This window comes from Sphaeramia orbicularis, chromosome 13, assembly GCF_902148855.1.
Source record: "Sphaeramia orbicularis chromosome 13, fSphaOr1.1, whole genome shotgun sequence".
NCBI classification, from domain to species: domain Eukaryota; kingdom Metazoa; phylum Chordata; class Actinopteri; order Kurtiformes; family Apogonidae; genus Sphaeramia; species Sphaeramia orbicularis.
Genome location: NC_043969.1, coordinates 44458107 through 44470989, shown reverse-complemented (window position 1 = coordinate 44470989; position 12883 = coordinate 44458107). Strand labels below are relative to the sequence as shown.

The 12883-nt window shown below is 38.7% G+C and overlaps 1 protein-coding gene across 1 annotated transcript; it reads right to left on the bottom strand.

Moving 5' to 3' along the window:
• Positions 1–305: 305 nt before the first annotated feature.
• Positions 306–12316, bottom strand: LOC115431018 (uncharacterized). The gene is made up of 5 exons (XM_030151245.1): positions 12013–12316; positions 3619–3877; positions 2239–2272; positions 1644–1830; positions 306–820 (listed from the first exon to the last, which is right to left on the bottom strand). Exons 1-5 carry the CDS (start codon positions 12053–12055, stop codon positions 465–467), a joined length of 879 nt encoding a protein of 292 aa, XP_030007105.1. The 5' UTR covers positions 12056–12316; the 3' UTR covers positions 306–464.
• Between the last annotated feature and the right edge of the window lie 567 nt (positions 12317–12883).

Sequence of the window (12883 nt, the reverse complement as noted above, 5' to 3'; positions counted from 1 at the left end):
TCATGGTGAACAATTCCGAAGTGTACTCCACCATAAACAGTCCATTTGTTTACAAACATAGCAAGTAAGTTAGTCGGGCATTTTCGGAAATTTGTGGTGGCAAGCTTTGTGGGAAGCTTTGCTCCACGCAGTTGCATAATGGCCGCAGTGGCACAAACACGGAAATAGCTTCATTGCCTCTTGCTACTGCGGCTGCAAGGTGAGTAATCACAGACAGGCTTACGCATTTGTGATACTTAGGCTGTGACTCGGGTTTTACAAATTTGATGAAAAATTGGTGATGAAAGTCACCTGCAGCTTTAAGTGGAATTTTTGCTTTTCACACATTCACCCCACGGGCTGGATTGGACCCGTTGGTGGCCCTTTTTGGACCACGGGCCGTATGTTTGACATCTGTATCACAGAGGAACATGGGATTCTGAATGACAGGACTGTTCAAAAGTGTCTTTTCTTCTGGACAAAAACTAAAAAGCAAATCCTCCACAGTCAAAGGCGTCAAAGTCGGAGTCTCCTTCGAAGTCGAAGCTGTTGAAGTGTGGGGAGTCCACGTCCTGGCTGCAGCCGTGGAAGGAGCCTCCCGTGGGCAGCTCTGAGAAGCCCCCAGCGCCGTGGCTGATCTCCGGGGGTCTGGCGGCGAGGGGGGAGGAGGGGGTGCAGGAGCTGAGGTAGCCCAGGGCGGAGGAGGCCGCGGCTCCGCCCATCAGCAGGCACACGGCCCGCACCGCCCGGGCATCACTGCTGTTGCCATGGCGAAGACAATCTGACACGCGATGAGGAGGGGTCGCAGAGATGCTGCGCAGGGGCCTTGGTGGTACCCCACCTAAGGAAGAAGAAGAACAACAAGAACAACATACGTTTAACTAAATGACTTATTCATGTCTTCAAGACCAGACTCAGGACTCACCTGTTCAAAACTGAGTACCCACCATTATGGCTTTTACTTCTTTTTCCTTTTGTATTTTATTTATTAACTTTTGCATTTTATTTATTATCTTTTTATCCTTTGCTGTATACTGTCCTTGAGTTCAGTGAAAAGTCGCTTTCAAATAAAATTCAATATTATTATTAGTAGTATTAGTATTAGTATTATGATGTCAGATATTGTTTAATGGAAGCTCAAAACATTTTCTGACTTTATCCTGTTAATGAAAACTAAACACATGATGCAAAATTAGATTCTTCAACTGAAATAAAAGCAAAAGCAAGTTTCCAAAAATTTAAACTAAATACAGTTAACAATACAACTTTAAGTAATGTAAAATAAATTTGTAAATTTGCATTTGTAAAACTGGCCGGGTTAGCTCGAATGTTTGGACATTACACATTTAGGTGCATACACTTATAGAGGATCATTATTGACTTTACAACAGTAACAACATAAAAACAATGTTGAGGAAAAAATGCACACAGGGTTTTCAGAGGGTTTAAGTTTATCTGGGCTCAAAGAAAAAACAAAACCTAATTTTTCACCTCATTTTGGAGCTTTTTTTTTAATCACCATATATGTGAAAAACATTTGAAAAAGCAAACACAAATGTGAAAAACAGCAGTTGTCAGTGGTACCCAAATGGGCCTGGATGCTGTACCTGAACCCTGTAATGGATTTGGTTTCATCCTTTAGGGGACCCTGTGTCTGTACTTACCTTGGTTGTGGCCCCGGTCTCTGAAGGACCCTCCCCGTTCAGTGAGTCGAGGCAGAGGGGGGGTCCCGTCACAGATTCTTGGGGAACCTGGGTCCTTGTCGCTGCAGGTGTCAGGCAGGGGGTCTCTGTCGGTGATGCAGGGGGTGATGCTCCGCTGCCTCTGGAGGGTCATAGGAGACATGACACCCTGGAAAAGGAGAAAAACACAACATGAGATGAACCACAGAACAGAAAACCTCTAAACCTGTTTAACAATTTACAGTTAAATATACAGTTTAAAATCTATGAATACTTTCTGGTGTAATAGAGGTAAATTACAAGTAAATGCAGGAGTTTTAATAGTTGATCAAACTAAAACTATCAGAGGAAAATATATTGTTTGACTTCAATAAAAAATTTAAAAGTCAGTTTTCAAAATATTAAAATTATATAAAATCTTTAATAACAAAACTGTGAGATGATGAAATGAGCTTTCTCCCTCATTTTAAAGGTTTTTGACTCACAAGAATAAAAACCTGACATACCATTACTATTACTAAAGGTTTCAACTTTGCACAGCATCAGGACTGACTTGACCTTGAATTTTCTGACTCACCTCTCTCACTTTCCTGATCAAATTCAGCCACAAACTGTGAAAAGACAACATGATGAGTCAGAACACTTCAGTCAGATTACAGTAAAAGTCATGCAGTGTTGTTTATTGTATACAGTGTGCAATGTTTGTTTCTTGTTGCATGCTGTCAATTTATTTTTCTTATTGCTTAGAATCATTACTGTTATCAGTAGTATTACATATAGTTCTCATTACTTATATATTGTTGTTGTTATAATAATAATAATAATAATAATAATAATAAATTGCATTTATAAAGCAGTTTTCATTCAATGGAATCTCAAAGTGCTGCTGAGAAAAGACAGTCCAATAAAAAATAAAATACTACAGCGAGATAAAATACTAAGCAAATTAAACAAAGCATCATGGTGGGCCATAAAAAACCTGTCTAAACAGGAATGTGTTCAGTTCCTTTTTGAAAGAGTCCAGTGACTGTGGAGCTCTGAGGTGGTCAGGGTGGGAGCTCCAGATATGGGGACTAGGGGAGGCAGAGGAGAAGGCCTGGTCTGTGCTATTACTATTATCACTTTATAACAACTTTTGTACTGTGATTATTAAATTACACACAAGTACATAAATAAATAAATAAATAAATAGTGTATATTGTAACATAATTACTTATTTATTATTATTATTATTATTATTATTATTATTATTATTATTACCTACTTACATACATATATTTCTAATTTATTTTATATTGTTGTTATGACTACTATTACTGTTATCAATTTATTATAACTTTTATTATAACTTTTATCCTGTGGTTATTAAACCACATGCATATTATGCGTTTTATAATATAACATAATTAGTTATTTTTTCTTCTTCTTCTTCTTCTTCTTCTTCTTCTTCTTCTTCTTCTTCTTCTTCTTCTTCTTCTTCTTCTTCTTCTTCTTCTTCTTCTTCTTCTTCTTCTTCTTCTTCTTCTTCTTCTTCTTCTTCTTCTTCTTCTTCTTCTTCTTACTACTTTTTTTGCATCTATTAGTACTTTCCAATAATTACCTGTTTTTTTTTTTCACTACTGTTTTTACAGTTGTTTTATACTATTTTCTTGTAATATTTCATATATTTATTTAAATATTTGTTGTTGTGCTGCTACTGGAACCTCCATTTCCTGAGGCATCTAAACAATGGATCAATAAAATTTTCTCTAATCTGATCTTTACTTAGACCCAGGAGGAGAGAGCAAGGTTTGTCCTGGACCTGATAGCCATCTGCAGTCAACACATCTGATAGTAAGTAGGACAAAGGAGGCCTACACAGTGTGTCACCACGTGCAGAGTTTACACCTGATCGCCACTGGGCCAAAGGACGTGTGATGTGTGTTTGTGTGTGTTTGTGTGGTTGTGTGAGGCCTACTTGCAGTCGTCGGGGTTGTCTGACAGCAGCAGCAGGAACTTGTTCTGGGGCAGGATGAGGGCAAAGCAGCAGTCCCTCCTGCCCCCTGCAGGCAGCCTGGGCAGGTCCAGGATCTCCCGGCCCTCCACTATGGACTCACAGTTGGTCTGCAGGGCGATCACCTGGTCTGGAGGAGACTCTGCATCCCGACACACCAGCAGACTTCCCTCCATGGTCAACACCAGGTACTTCTCCTTCCACTGCTTGAACATGAACCCCCCTGCACCAAAACAACATGAACAGATAGATGGAAACGGCACCAGATCTTACAAATGATCTTACAACTGTCCCCCTGTAGACTCACACTCTGTGATTTGCACTGATCTGTACTTTAATTCTTCTCTGTTGCTGTTCATTTGTATATAATACTCAGATATATTGCATTCCACCATATATATTGTTTTTACATTTCTTTTTTTTTTTTTTCTACATATGTTGTACTTAGTCTTATAGTGTGTTTATACTGTTTTCATGTGTGTTAGCAACAAGACTGGTTTTGTTTTACATGGTGTACAGTATTGAGCTTCAAATGACAGACATCCTCATAACTAAAAGCTCATATTAATAATTTTCAAAAATAAAAAGTTTGCCTTGTTTTCTTACCACTGCTGTGCTAAACGTGCTAACATTAGCATATAGTTTAAAGTTGCTGTTGAACAACTTGACACTATATTGTGGAGATACAGGGGTTGGACAAAATAATGGAAACACCTTAAAAAATCAACAAAATATAATTTAATATGGTGTAGGTCCACCTTTTGCGGCAATTACAGCCTCAATTCTCCGAGGTATTGATTCATACAACTTGTGAATTGTTTCCAAAGGAATTTTAAGCCATTCTTCAGTTAGAATACCCTCCAACTCTTTTAGAGACGATGGCGGTGGAAATCGACGTCTTACTTGAATCTCTAAAACTGACCATAAATGCTCAATAATGTTGAGGTCTGGGGACTGTGCCGGCCATACGAGATGCTCAACTTCATTAGAATGTTCCTCATGCCATTCTTTAACAATTCTAGCTGTATGGATTGGGGCATTATCATCTTGAGGTGAAGGTGTTTCCATTATTTTGTCCAACCCCTGTACTTCCTCTTGTCCTTTCTGCGAACCTTTCTCAGCTATTTCATGACCATTATCACATGATTTCAGATTGTTTTCTTTAGTAAATCTCTTTGATAACATTGAAAAGGCTGTAGAGTGACATGCTAACTGCCAAAGCTTGACAGGCATAGCAACAGTAACTAAGGAGGAGAAAGATAGGGGGAAAAGCTTTCCTCCACCTGGTTTTGTGTCACTTTTTGAGGTTGTGTTTTATAATAACTTCATATTGGACACTGTCCCAGACAGACACTCATTCTGTAATAATGATAATAGATGCAGAGCACATGGTGATGGACAGGGAAGGTCTGCTCTATTTCTCCACACAGGGGATTAAACATGACCAGGAGGATTTTCCAACAGGGAGGGAGATAGAGGGTTTATATGGACAGTGTGTGCCTGCTATTGAACATCCACTTCAGTTTCAGAGGTTGGACAGTACATCTGACATTATAATTAAGGAATTTAGCCAAGATACATTAATCAAACACCATCCAGAGAGTAAGGAAAGGGGAAGAATTACATTTGGACTGTTGACATTATCAGTCTCTTCCCAGCCTCAGGCCAATTCACCACTATCACATGAAATCACAGCAGATATAAAACAGATGCAACATGAGCACAGAGACACGAAACCTTGGCTGAATCCAACTCGTGTTCTGGCTTCGACAGTGAACATCTCGTCATCCTTTTAAAAACATGTGGGAATGATTGTATCACACTGTCATCCGTCATCTAGGAGGGGAGTCTGAGGCTTTCTCTTCACTCACTGTCTTCAGACCTGAGCCATCCACTAGCATTTAGGAGTAGAGAACATGGATCTGTGTTGTTTGGGTGGTTTGGATTCTATAAAGGATCACAGTGGACTTGGGTGGCACTGAGAGCAGGCTTTACAGGGGAATTAGTTTTGATTAACCCGTAAAGACCCGGTGGTACTTTTGTGGCAGCTCCTAAATGAATTTCTGTCTCTATTTAACCTGTCTTAAGTGATTTTTCACCATTTATTATCATATTATCTTCTGTAATTTTGCATTGTTTCAATGAAAATCAGGTATTTTCTTATTTTTAATTCACTGATCATGTAGATGTTTATTAAAGCTCGGTCTAAATTCAAAGGTTATTATATCAAAACAGAGAAAACTGAAGAGGAAGTGACTTTTTCGACAAAAATATCAATAACTGAACATTAGACAAAAAAAAGATTCTTTTTATTGTCATTGTAAATAAATACAACGAAATTTTAAAGCACAAGGTAAAAATGGGACCCACAAAAACGTATAAGAACAATAAATGCTAAAGAATAAATTATATTCCATGCATACTCCACACCCACACAACACACATGCATGCAGTTAGTGCCTGAAAATATGCAGAGATCATAAAATAAGCCATTCCTGCATAAAAACATAAGCATTGACATAAACCAAGTGTCTCCATCCACTGTCATTGATCCAACTCCATGGGTTTTACTGGTGAATCACTGCTGTAGAAGATGACAGTGTTTCCATGGTAACTACAGAGCCTCTGAACGTCCAAAAGGGTCATATCTGATGACCATAAAAGATATCAAACTGCATTTTACGTGAAAAATTTCAACATATTTATAGGTTCAGTGGTTCAGAAGTTAATAAACATTTTAGATCAATAGATAATTTTAGTCACTGGTAGCTGTATATAGGGCTGCACGATTAATCGATTTTAAATCGAAATCGGATTTTTTAATTAGGACGATTTTTAAAATAGGGAAATCGTAAAATCGATTTCATCTCTCTCGTGCCTGCGGGCCGCGCGCTTGCGGGCTACCGTAGGCTCCTCCTCCTATCAGTGACAGCGGTCTGTCACAGAAGTCCGTGTAATGACCGGACTTTAAATGTGTTCATGAGCCCGCAGTACTTATGGCAATGTAAGCCGTGGCTTCACGCACGGATCCCGCAACTGAAATAGAACTGCATGCGGATCACTCTTCTTACGTTGTCCCGGATCCGTACCATACTGTCTTCTTCCGAACCGGGACCGGGTCCGGGTCTCGGGGTCATCAGCCTCAGCAGAGGAGCCCACACAGCCCTGTGCCCACACACATCCACCAGCTCCACACATAGAATCCCTCCAGCGTGTCCTGGGTCGGTCTGTTCCACGCACGGATCCCCCAGTTTAAATAGAACCGCATGAGGATCACTCATATTAACGCGGTCCACGCACGCACGCACGACTGATGCCTGTCACTGACTTTCATTTGTATCTCTTCTGTGGGCCCAGATACCCAGAGAAAAAAAATAAAAATAAAAATAAAAAAATAAATAAATATACACACACACATATATATATATATATATATATATATGATAAGAATTAATTTTGTCCTCTTACTTGCTAAATTTTTCATTCACAAATGTAAGTTCTGTAACACAAAACCAAATATTATTTATTTTTTGAAAGATGTTGAACTTTATTTAAAGCTGTTAGATAAATCTGGAAACAAAAAGGCTATAAAAAACATAAGTATTTGCTCTGATTTGGACATGGTATTATAGTGTAGTCCCCCTGGCAAACTTCTGTTATTTTCTTGTTGTACACATTGTTTGTATACTCAACTTCATTCATTCAATAAAGATTTAATTAAGAAAAAAACTTCTGTGGGTTCATCACGTGATACCATCACAGATTTGAGGTAGGGAGCAGTGCCTTGTATTGTTGGCTGCTCACAAAAACGACATGCTGACTTCTGTTGTCTTTTGTAGTTTTACCCAAAAATTGAAATCAAAATCGAAAATCGAGTTTTTAGAGGAAAAAATCGGGATTTTTTTTTTTTGCCAAAATCGTGCAGCCCTAGCTGTATAGGTTAAATATTTGTTCTCCTAAAACTCTACTCATGAAAACATCACATGAAAAGACCTGTGTCACTGTCAAAACCTGCAATTTTTATGGTATAGCTGCAAGGTTGTTGATTCTTTTACATAGTGGACCTTAAAAATAGTGGCAAAAGATAGAGGAAGGAAGAAGAATGTTGACTGAAATAGTCTATATAACCAATAAAAAAAAACACTATGTCCAGCCCCTTTTGTAGTGCACCATGGGACTAACGATGTAAAAGTACAGACACTTGTGTAAAAAGACTCTTTATTGCAGTAAAAGTAAAACAGACCAAACTCTGAAATGTAAACAAGTAAAAACTGGGATGTTTTTAGTGGCTTAACTCATGTCACCATTCTATTAAAAAAACAACAACCAAAAAACAGGCTTAAAGTAATAAACATTACCTCTATTCCAGTGTCCAAATCAGTTTTCAGTAAACTCTAAGCATTATGATGCCTTTAATCCACAGTCTAATCTCCATTTGCTGTCTGTTTTATTTGAGGTTTTGTTGTTAAATATATTTACTGATGAATTCACCAGGGCATCGACTTTATGTGTTATCATTCCACCCATTTACATAGAAATAATTTCTATCTAAATTTATTCTATTAAATCTAAAGTAATGAGCTGAAAGTAAATGTAGGGAGTAAAAGTAAAAAAAAAAAAAAAAAAAAAAAAAATGTCCGAAAATATATTAACCCATATACAGTACAGGCCAAAAGTTTGGACACACCTTCTCATTCTTCGCATTTTCTTTATTTTCATGACTATTTACATTGTAGATTCTCACTGAAGGCATCAAAACTATGAATGAACACATGTGGAATTATGTACTTAACAAAAAAGTGTGAAATAACTGAAAACATCTCTTATATTCTAGTTTCTTCAAAGTAGCCACCCTTTGCTCTGATGACTGCCTTGCACACCCTTGGCATTCTCTTGATGAGCTTCCAGAGGTAGTCACCTGAAATGGTTTTCACTTCATAGGTGTGCCTTGTCAGGGTTACTTAGTGGAATTTCTTGCCTTATTGATGGGGTTGGGACCATCAGTTGTGTTGTGCAGAAGTCAGGTTGATACACAGCTGACAGCCCTACTGGACAACTGTTAGAATACATATTATGGCGAGAACCAATCAGCTAAGTAAAGACAAACGAGTGGCCATCATTACTTTAAGAAATGAAGGTCAGTCAGTCTAGAAAATTTCAAAAACTTTGAATGTGTCCCCAAGTGCAGTTGCAAAAACCATCAAGCGCTCCAACGAAACTGGCTCACATGAGGACCGCCCCAGGAAAGGAAGACCAAGAGTCACCTCTGATGCTGAAGATAAGTTCATCTGAGTCACCAGCCTCAGAAATCGCAAATTAACAGCAGCTCAGATTAGAGACCAGATGAATACCACACAGAGCTCTAGCAGCAGACACATCTCTACAACAACTGTTAAGAGGAGACTGTGTGAATCAGGCCTTCATGGTCAAACAGCTGCTAGGAAACCACTGCTAAGGAGAGGCAACAAACAGAAGAGATTTATTTGGGCCAAGAAACCCAAGGAATGGACATTAGACCAGTGGAAATCTGTGCTTTGGTCTGATGAGTCCAAATTTGAGATCTTTGGATCCAACCGCCGTGTCTTTGTGCGATGCAGAAAAGGTGAACGGATGGATGCTACATGCCTGGTTCCCACCGTGAAGCATGGAGGGGGAGGTGTGATGGTGTGGGGGTGCTTTGCTGGTGACGCTGTTGGGGATTTATTCAAGATTGAAGGCAACCTGAATCAGCATGGCTACCACAGCATCCTGAAGTGACATGCCATTCCATCCGGTTTGCGTTTAGTTGGACCATCATTTATGTTTCAACAGGACAATGACCCCAAACACACCTCCAGGCTGTGTGAGGGATATTTGACCAAGAAGGAGAGTGATGGAGTGCTGCGCCAGATGACCTGGCCTCCACAGTCACCGGACCTGAACCCAATCGAGATGGTTTGGGGTGAGCTGGACCGCAGAGTGAAGGCAAAAGGGCCAACAAGTGCTAAGCATCTCTGGGAACTTCTTCAAGACTGTTAGGAAACCATTTCAGGTGACTACCTCTTGAAGCTCATCAAGAGAATGCCAAGAGTGTGCAAAACAGTCATCAGAGCTAAGGGTGGCTACTTTGAAGAAACTAGAATATGAGAGATGTTTTCAGTTATTTCACACTTTTTTGTTAAGTACATAATTCCACATGTGTTCATTCATAGTTTTGATGCCTTCAGTGAGAATCTACAATGTAAATAGTCATGAAAATAAAGAAAATGCAAAGAATGAGAAGGTGTGTCCAAACTTTTGGCCTGTACTGTAGATCCAAACATCCACCGTCGACCAAACCATCTACTGATCTAAACTGTTTAATACCTGTTGATCCACTAATCCTATCAATACATGTAAATAATTGGTGTAAAATGCAGTTTTTCATCTTTTCATGGTCATCAGATATGACCCATATGGACGTTCAGAGGCTCCATGGTGAACATGAAAACACTGTGATCTTCTACAACATGAATTCATCAGTAAAACCCATGGAGTTGGATAAATGATAGTGGATGGACACACTGGGTTTATGTTGAGTTATTGATAGATTGTACTGAAAAAGTCCTTTTTTCTTCAGTTTTCTCTGTTTTTGATATAATGACCCTCAACTTCACTGTGAGCTTTTATGAATATCTACATGGTCAGTGAATTAAATATAGGAAAATACATTATTTTCACTGACAAAAATGCAAAATATTGAGGATAATAATAAATGGTGATAAATCCCTTAAGAAAGGTTAAATAGAGAGAAAAATTCATTCAGGAACTGACACAAAAGTAGCACTGGGTCTTTATGGGTTAATATAGAGATACCTGTAAATGTAAATGCAGTAATAAAGTAATTGCAATACATTACTTCCTGCATCTGTTCATATTGCAGAGTGAAAAGGAAAACAAAAATCAATTCAAGTTATATTAAGTCATGATGAACAGCTCCCAGTTTTCCTTTTTAACCCTTTAAACCCTAAGCCTAAAATGGTCCACCTGGACTTTTTTTTTTCTTATTTTGTCTTTAAAAAGTTTAAAAATGTGCTCTGAGTGTGTCCATTTGCCCATTTTTACAAAGCAGATATTTCAAAATCTAGCTGTCATTTACACTTTACTGCATGTTATAATTCTGCTAAAATAGCTTCTTCTCAAGCTTCTGGTGCAGGTATGAGTGAAATTATCGTAATGACCCAATAAAGCCTATAGAAGGTTTCAGAAACCGATGGAATTCTTCCAGTTGCACAAACAGTGAAAGAGTTACAGCCATCCAAACTGCATATGTGTATGGTGTGCCAGTGATGACATGTCAGGTTTTAAAGAGTTAACCTTATAACTCCAAATATATCATATTTGATGCATGAGTTTTGAAGCCCTCTACATGATCAGTGTCATTTTTTTTTTTTTTAAACTGATGTATATGTAAGGGTAGAGACTGCGATCTGGTAGGATCGGCGATTCTACCAGTAGAGACTCCGATCATAGTCTCTACCAGTAGAAACTCCGATCAGAGTCTCTACCGGTAGAAACTCCGATCCTGCCAGTAGAAGGGTTAGGGTTAGGGTTAGGGTTCGGATCGGATCGGAGTTTCTACCAGTAGAGACTCTGATCGGAGTTTCTACTGGTAGAGACTACAATCGGAGTCTCTACTGGTAGAATCGCCGATCCTACCAGATCGCAGTCTCTACCCTGATATATACAAGTAGATATATACAATACACAGATAATCCACAAGGGGGAGGAATTCGTTCACCAGAGGCCTTTCCAGTGACACTACAAGACTGTCATTAATGAGGAAGGAGGAAGAACTCTGACAATTTTGAAAAAGAATTACCAATTTGTTAGACATGTTTGTGCTATATTGTTTTTGTTTGCTAAAAATAATAATATTTGAGCATTGAGTCCCGATGGATCAAATATGATACAAAATTGAAAATCATACATGGAAATTGATATTTGAAAAAAAACAATTTTTTATGTTCTTCAAATGGACCAATAAAGGCTCCAATTTCAAATAACTGGAATTTTTTTTGTCAGTGATTCAATGGTTCAGGCTTTACAGGGTCAGAATTAAAAAAAAAAAAATCATACAAAGATGAACAACTTTGGAATTTTGACCTTAAAGAAATTGTGAAAAATAAAATAATATGACTTTCTAAATACTGAATTATTTTTGCTTATCTAAATTATATTAATATTAAAACCCTCTATGTGACACTCGACACACTGTAAACCACAACAAACATGCTCGAGGTCGACTTAAACACAGGTAAATTTTATTCTACGCGGAACCTATAGGATATGAAATAGGCAAAAACACCCCACAAACAGACAGAGTAGAAACCGTCCTACCATATTTCCTAAGGAATCCTCGATGGATGCCTGCTGTGCTCATGCCTGCAGTCCTCGGTGCAACAGGAACTGAACTGAAAGCAGAACATTTGATGCAGAAAAATAGGCTAAGGGAGATAGAGAGAGAGAGAGAAAGTGAGGGAATAATCCCCGCTATTTAGGCCTTCCCTCCTCTAAACCCATGCTGTTGTGAGTGGAATTGGAGCCGTCCCCCTGCTTATGCAGACATAAACATCCTATGAGCATAAGTAAGAGGCCCAAATAATCATAACCATGGATAAACCCCAGCAGAAATAAGCTGTGGTTTTCATCACAGTTATCTCCAGATGCCTAGTTGGACTTTCCCCATTCTGCTCCACATGCACAGATTTGCTTGTGTTTGGAGTCTAGCATGCAGCATATGGACAATTCATAAAAGCTGATCATTAAACTGTCATCAAACCTGTCGCTCTGTGTAACTGTGTGGCCTCTGGTTGGGATCGCCTCCTGTTCAGGCTGATTTGAACACAGGGATTACTACCCCTGCACAGCTGGAGGCCTGTTGTAGTAGTGGCTTTGATAGCTCCAACCATGAATTTCATCTGCCCAGGCCTCAGATGTGTGCCCCCCATCCAAGATACAACCTCCAAGGTAATAACATCACATATCCAAAAGGGATTAAACATTACTCATTGTATCTGAGCGAGCCTGCTTATTAAGTTAGAATGACTTTATGTAACTGGAGGGATCGTGTAGAGACGCTACTACAACCACAGAGGTCAGGGATAGAATGAACAGGAGGTTATTTATGCACATGGAATAGAAATAAATAGGACAGGAAACAGGGAGAGTAAAAAATAGCTAAATGAAAATTGTGCAAAATATGTAACAT

Excerpts from the sequence above, each read along its gene's own strand:
- LOC115431018 (XM_030151245.1), bottom strand. The coding sequence starts at position 12,055 with ATGAGCACAGCAGGCATCCATCGAGGATTCCTTAGGAAATATG. Across the intron at positions 1,831-2,238 it reads TGATCAGGAAAGTGAGAGAG|GGTGTCATGTCTCCTATGAC; the intron begins GTGAGTCAGAAA and ends CTCCTTTTCCAG. Across the intron at positions 821-1,643 it reads AGACCGGGGCCACAACCAAG|GTGGGGTACCACCAAGGCCC; the intron begins GTAAGTACAGAC and ends CTTCTTCCTTAG.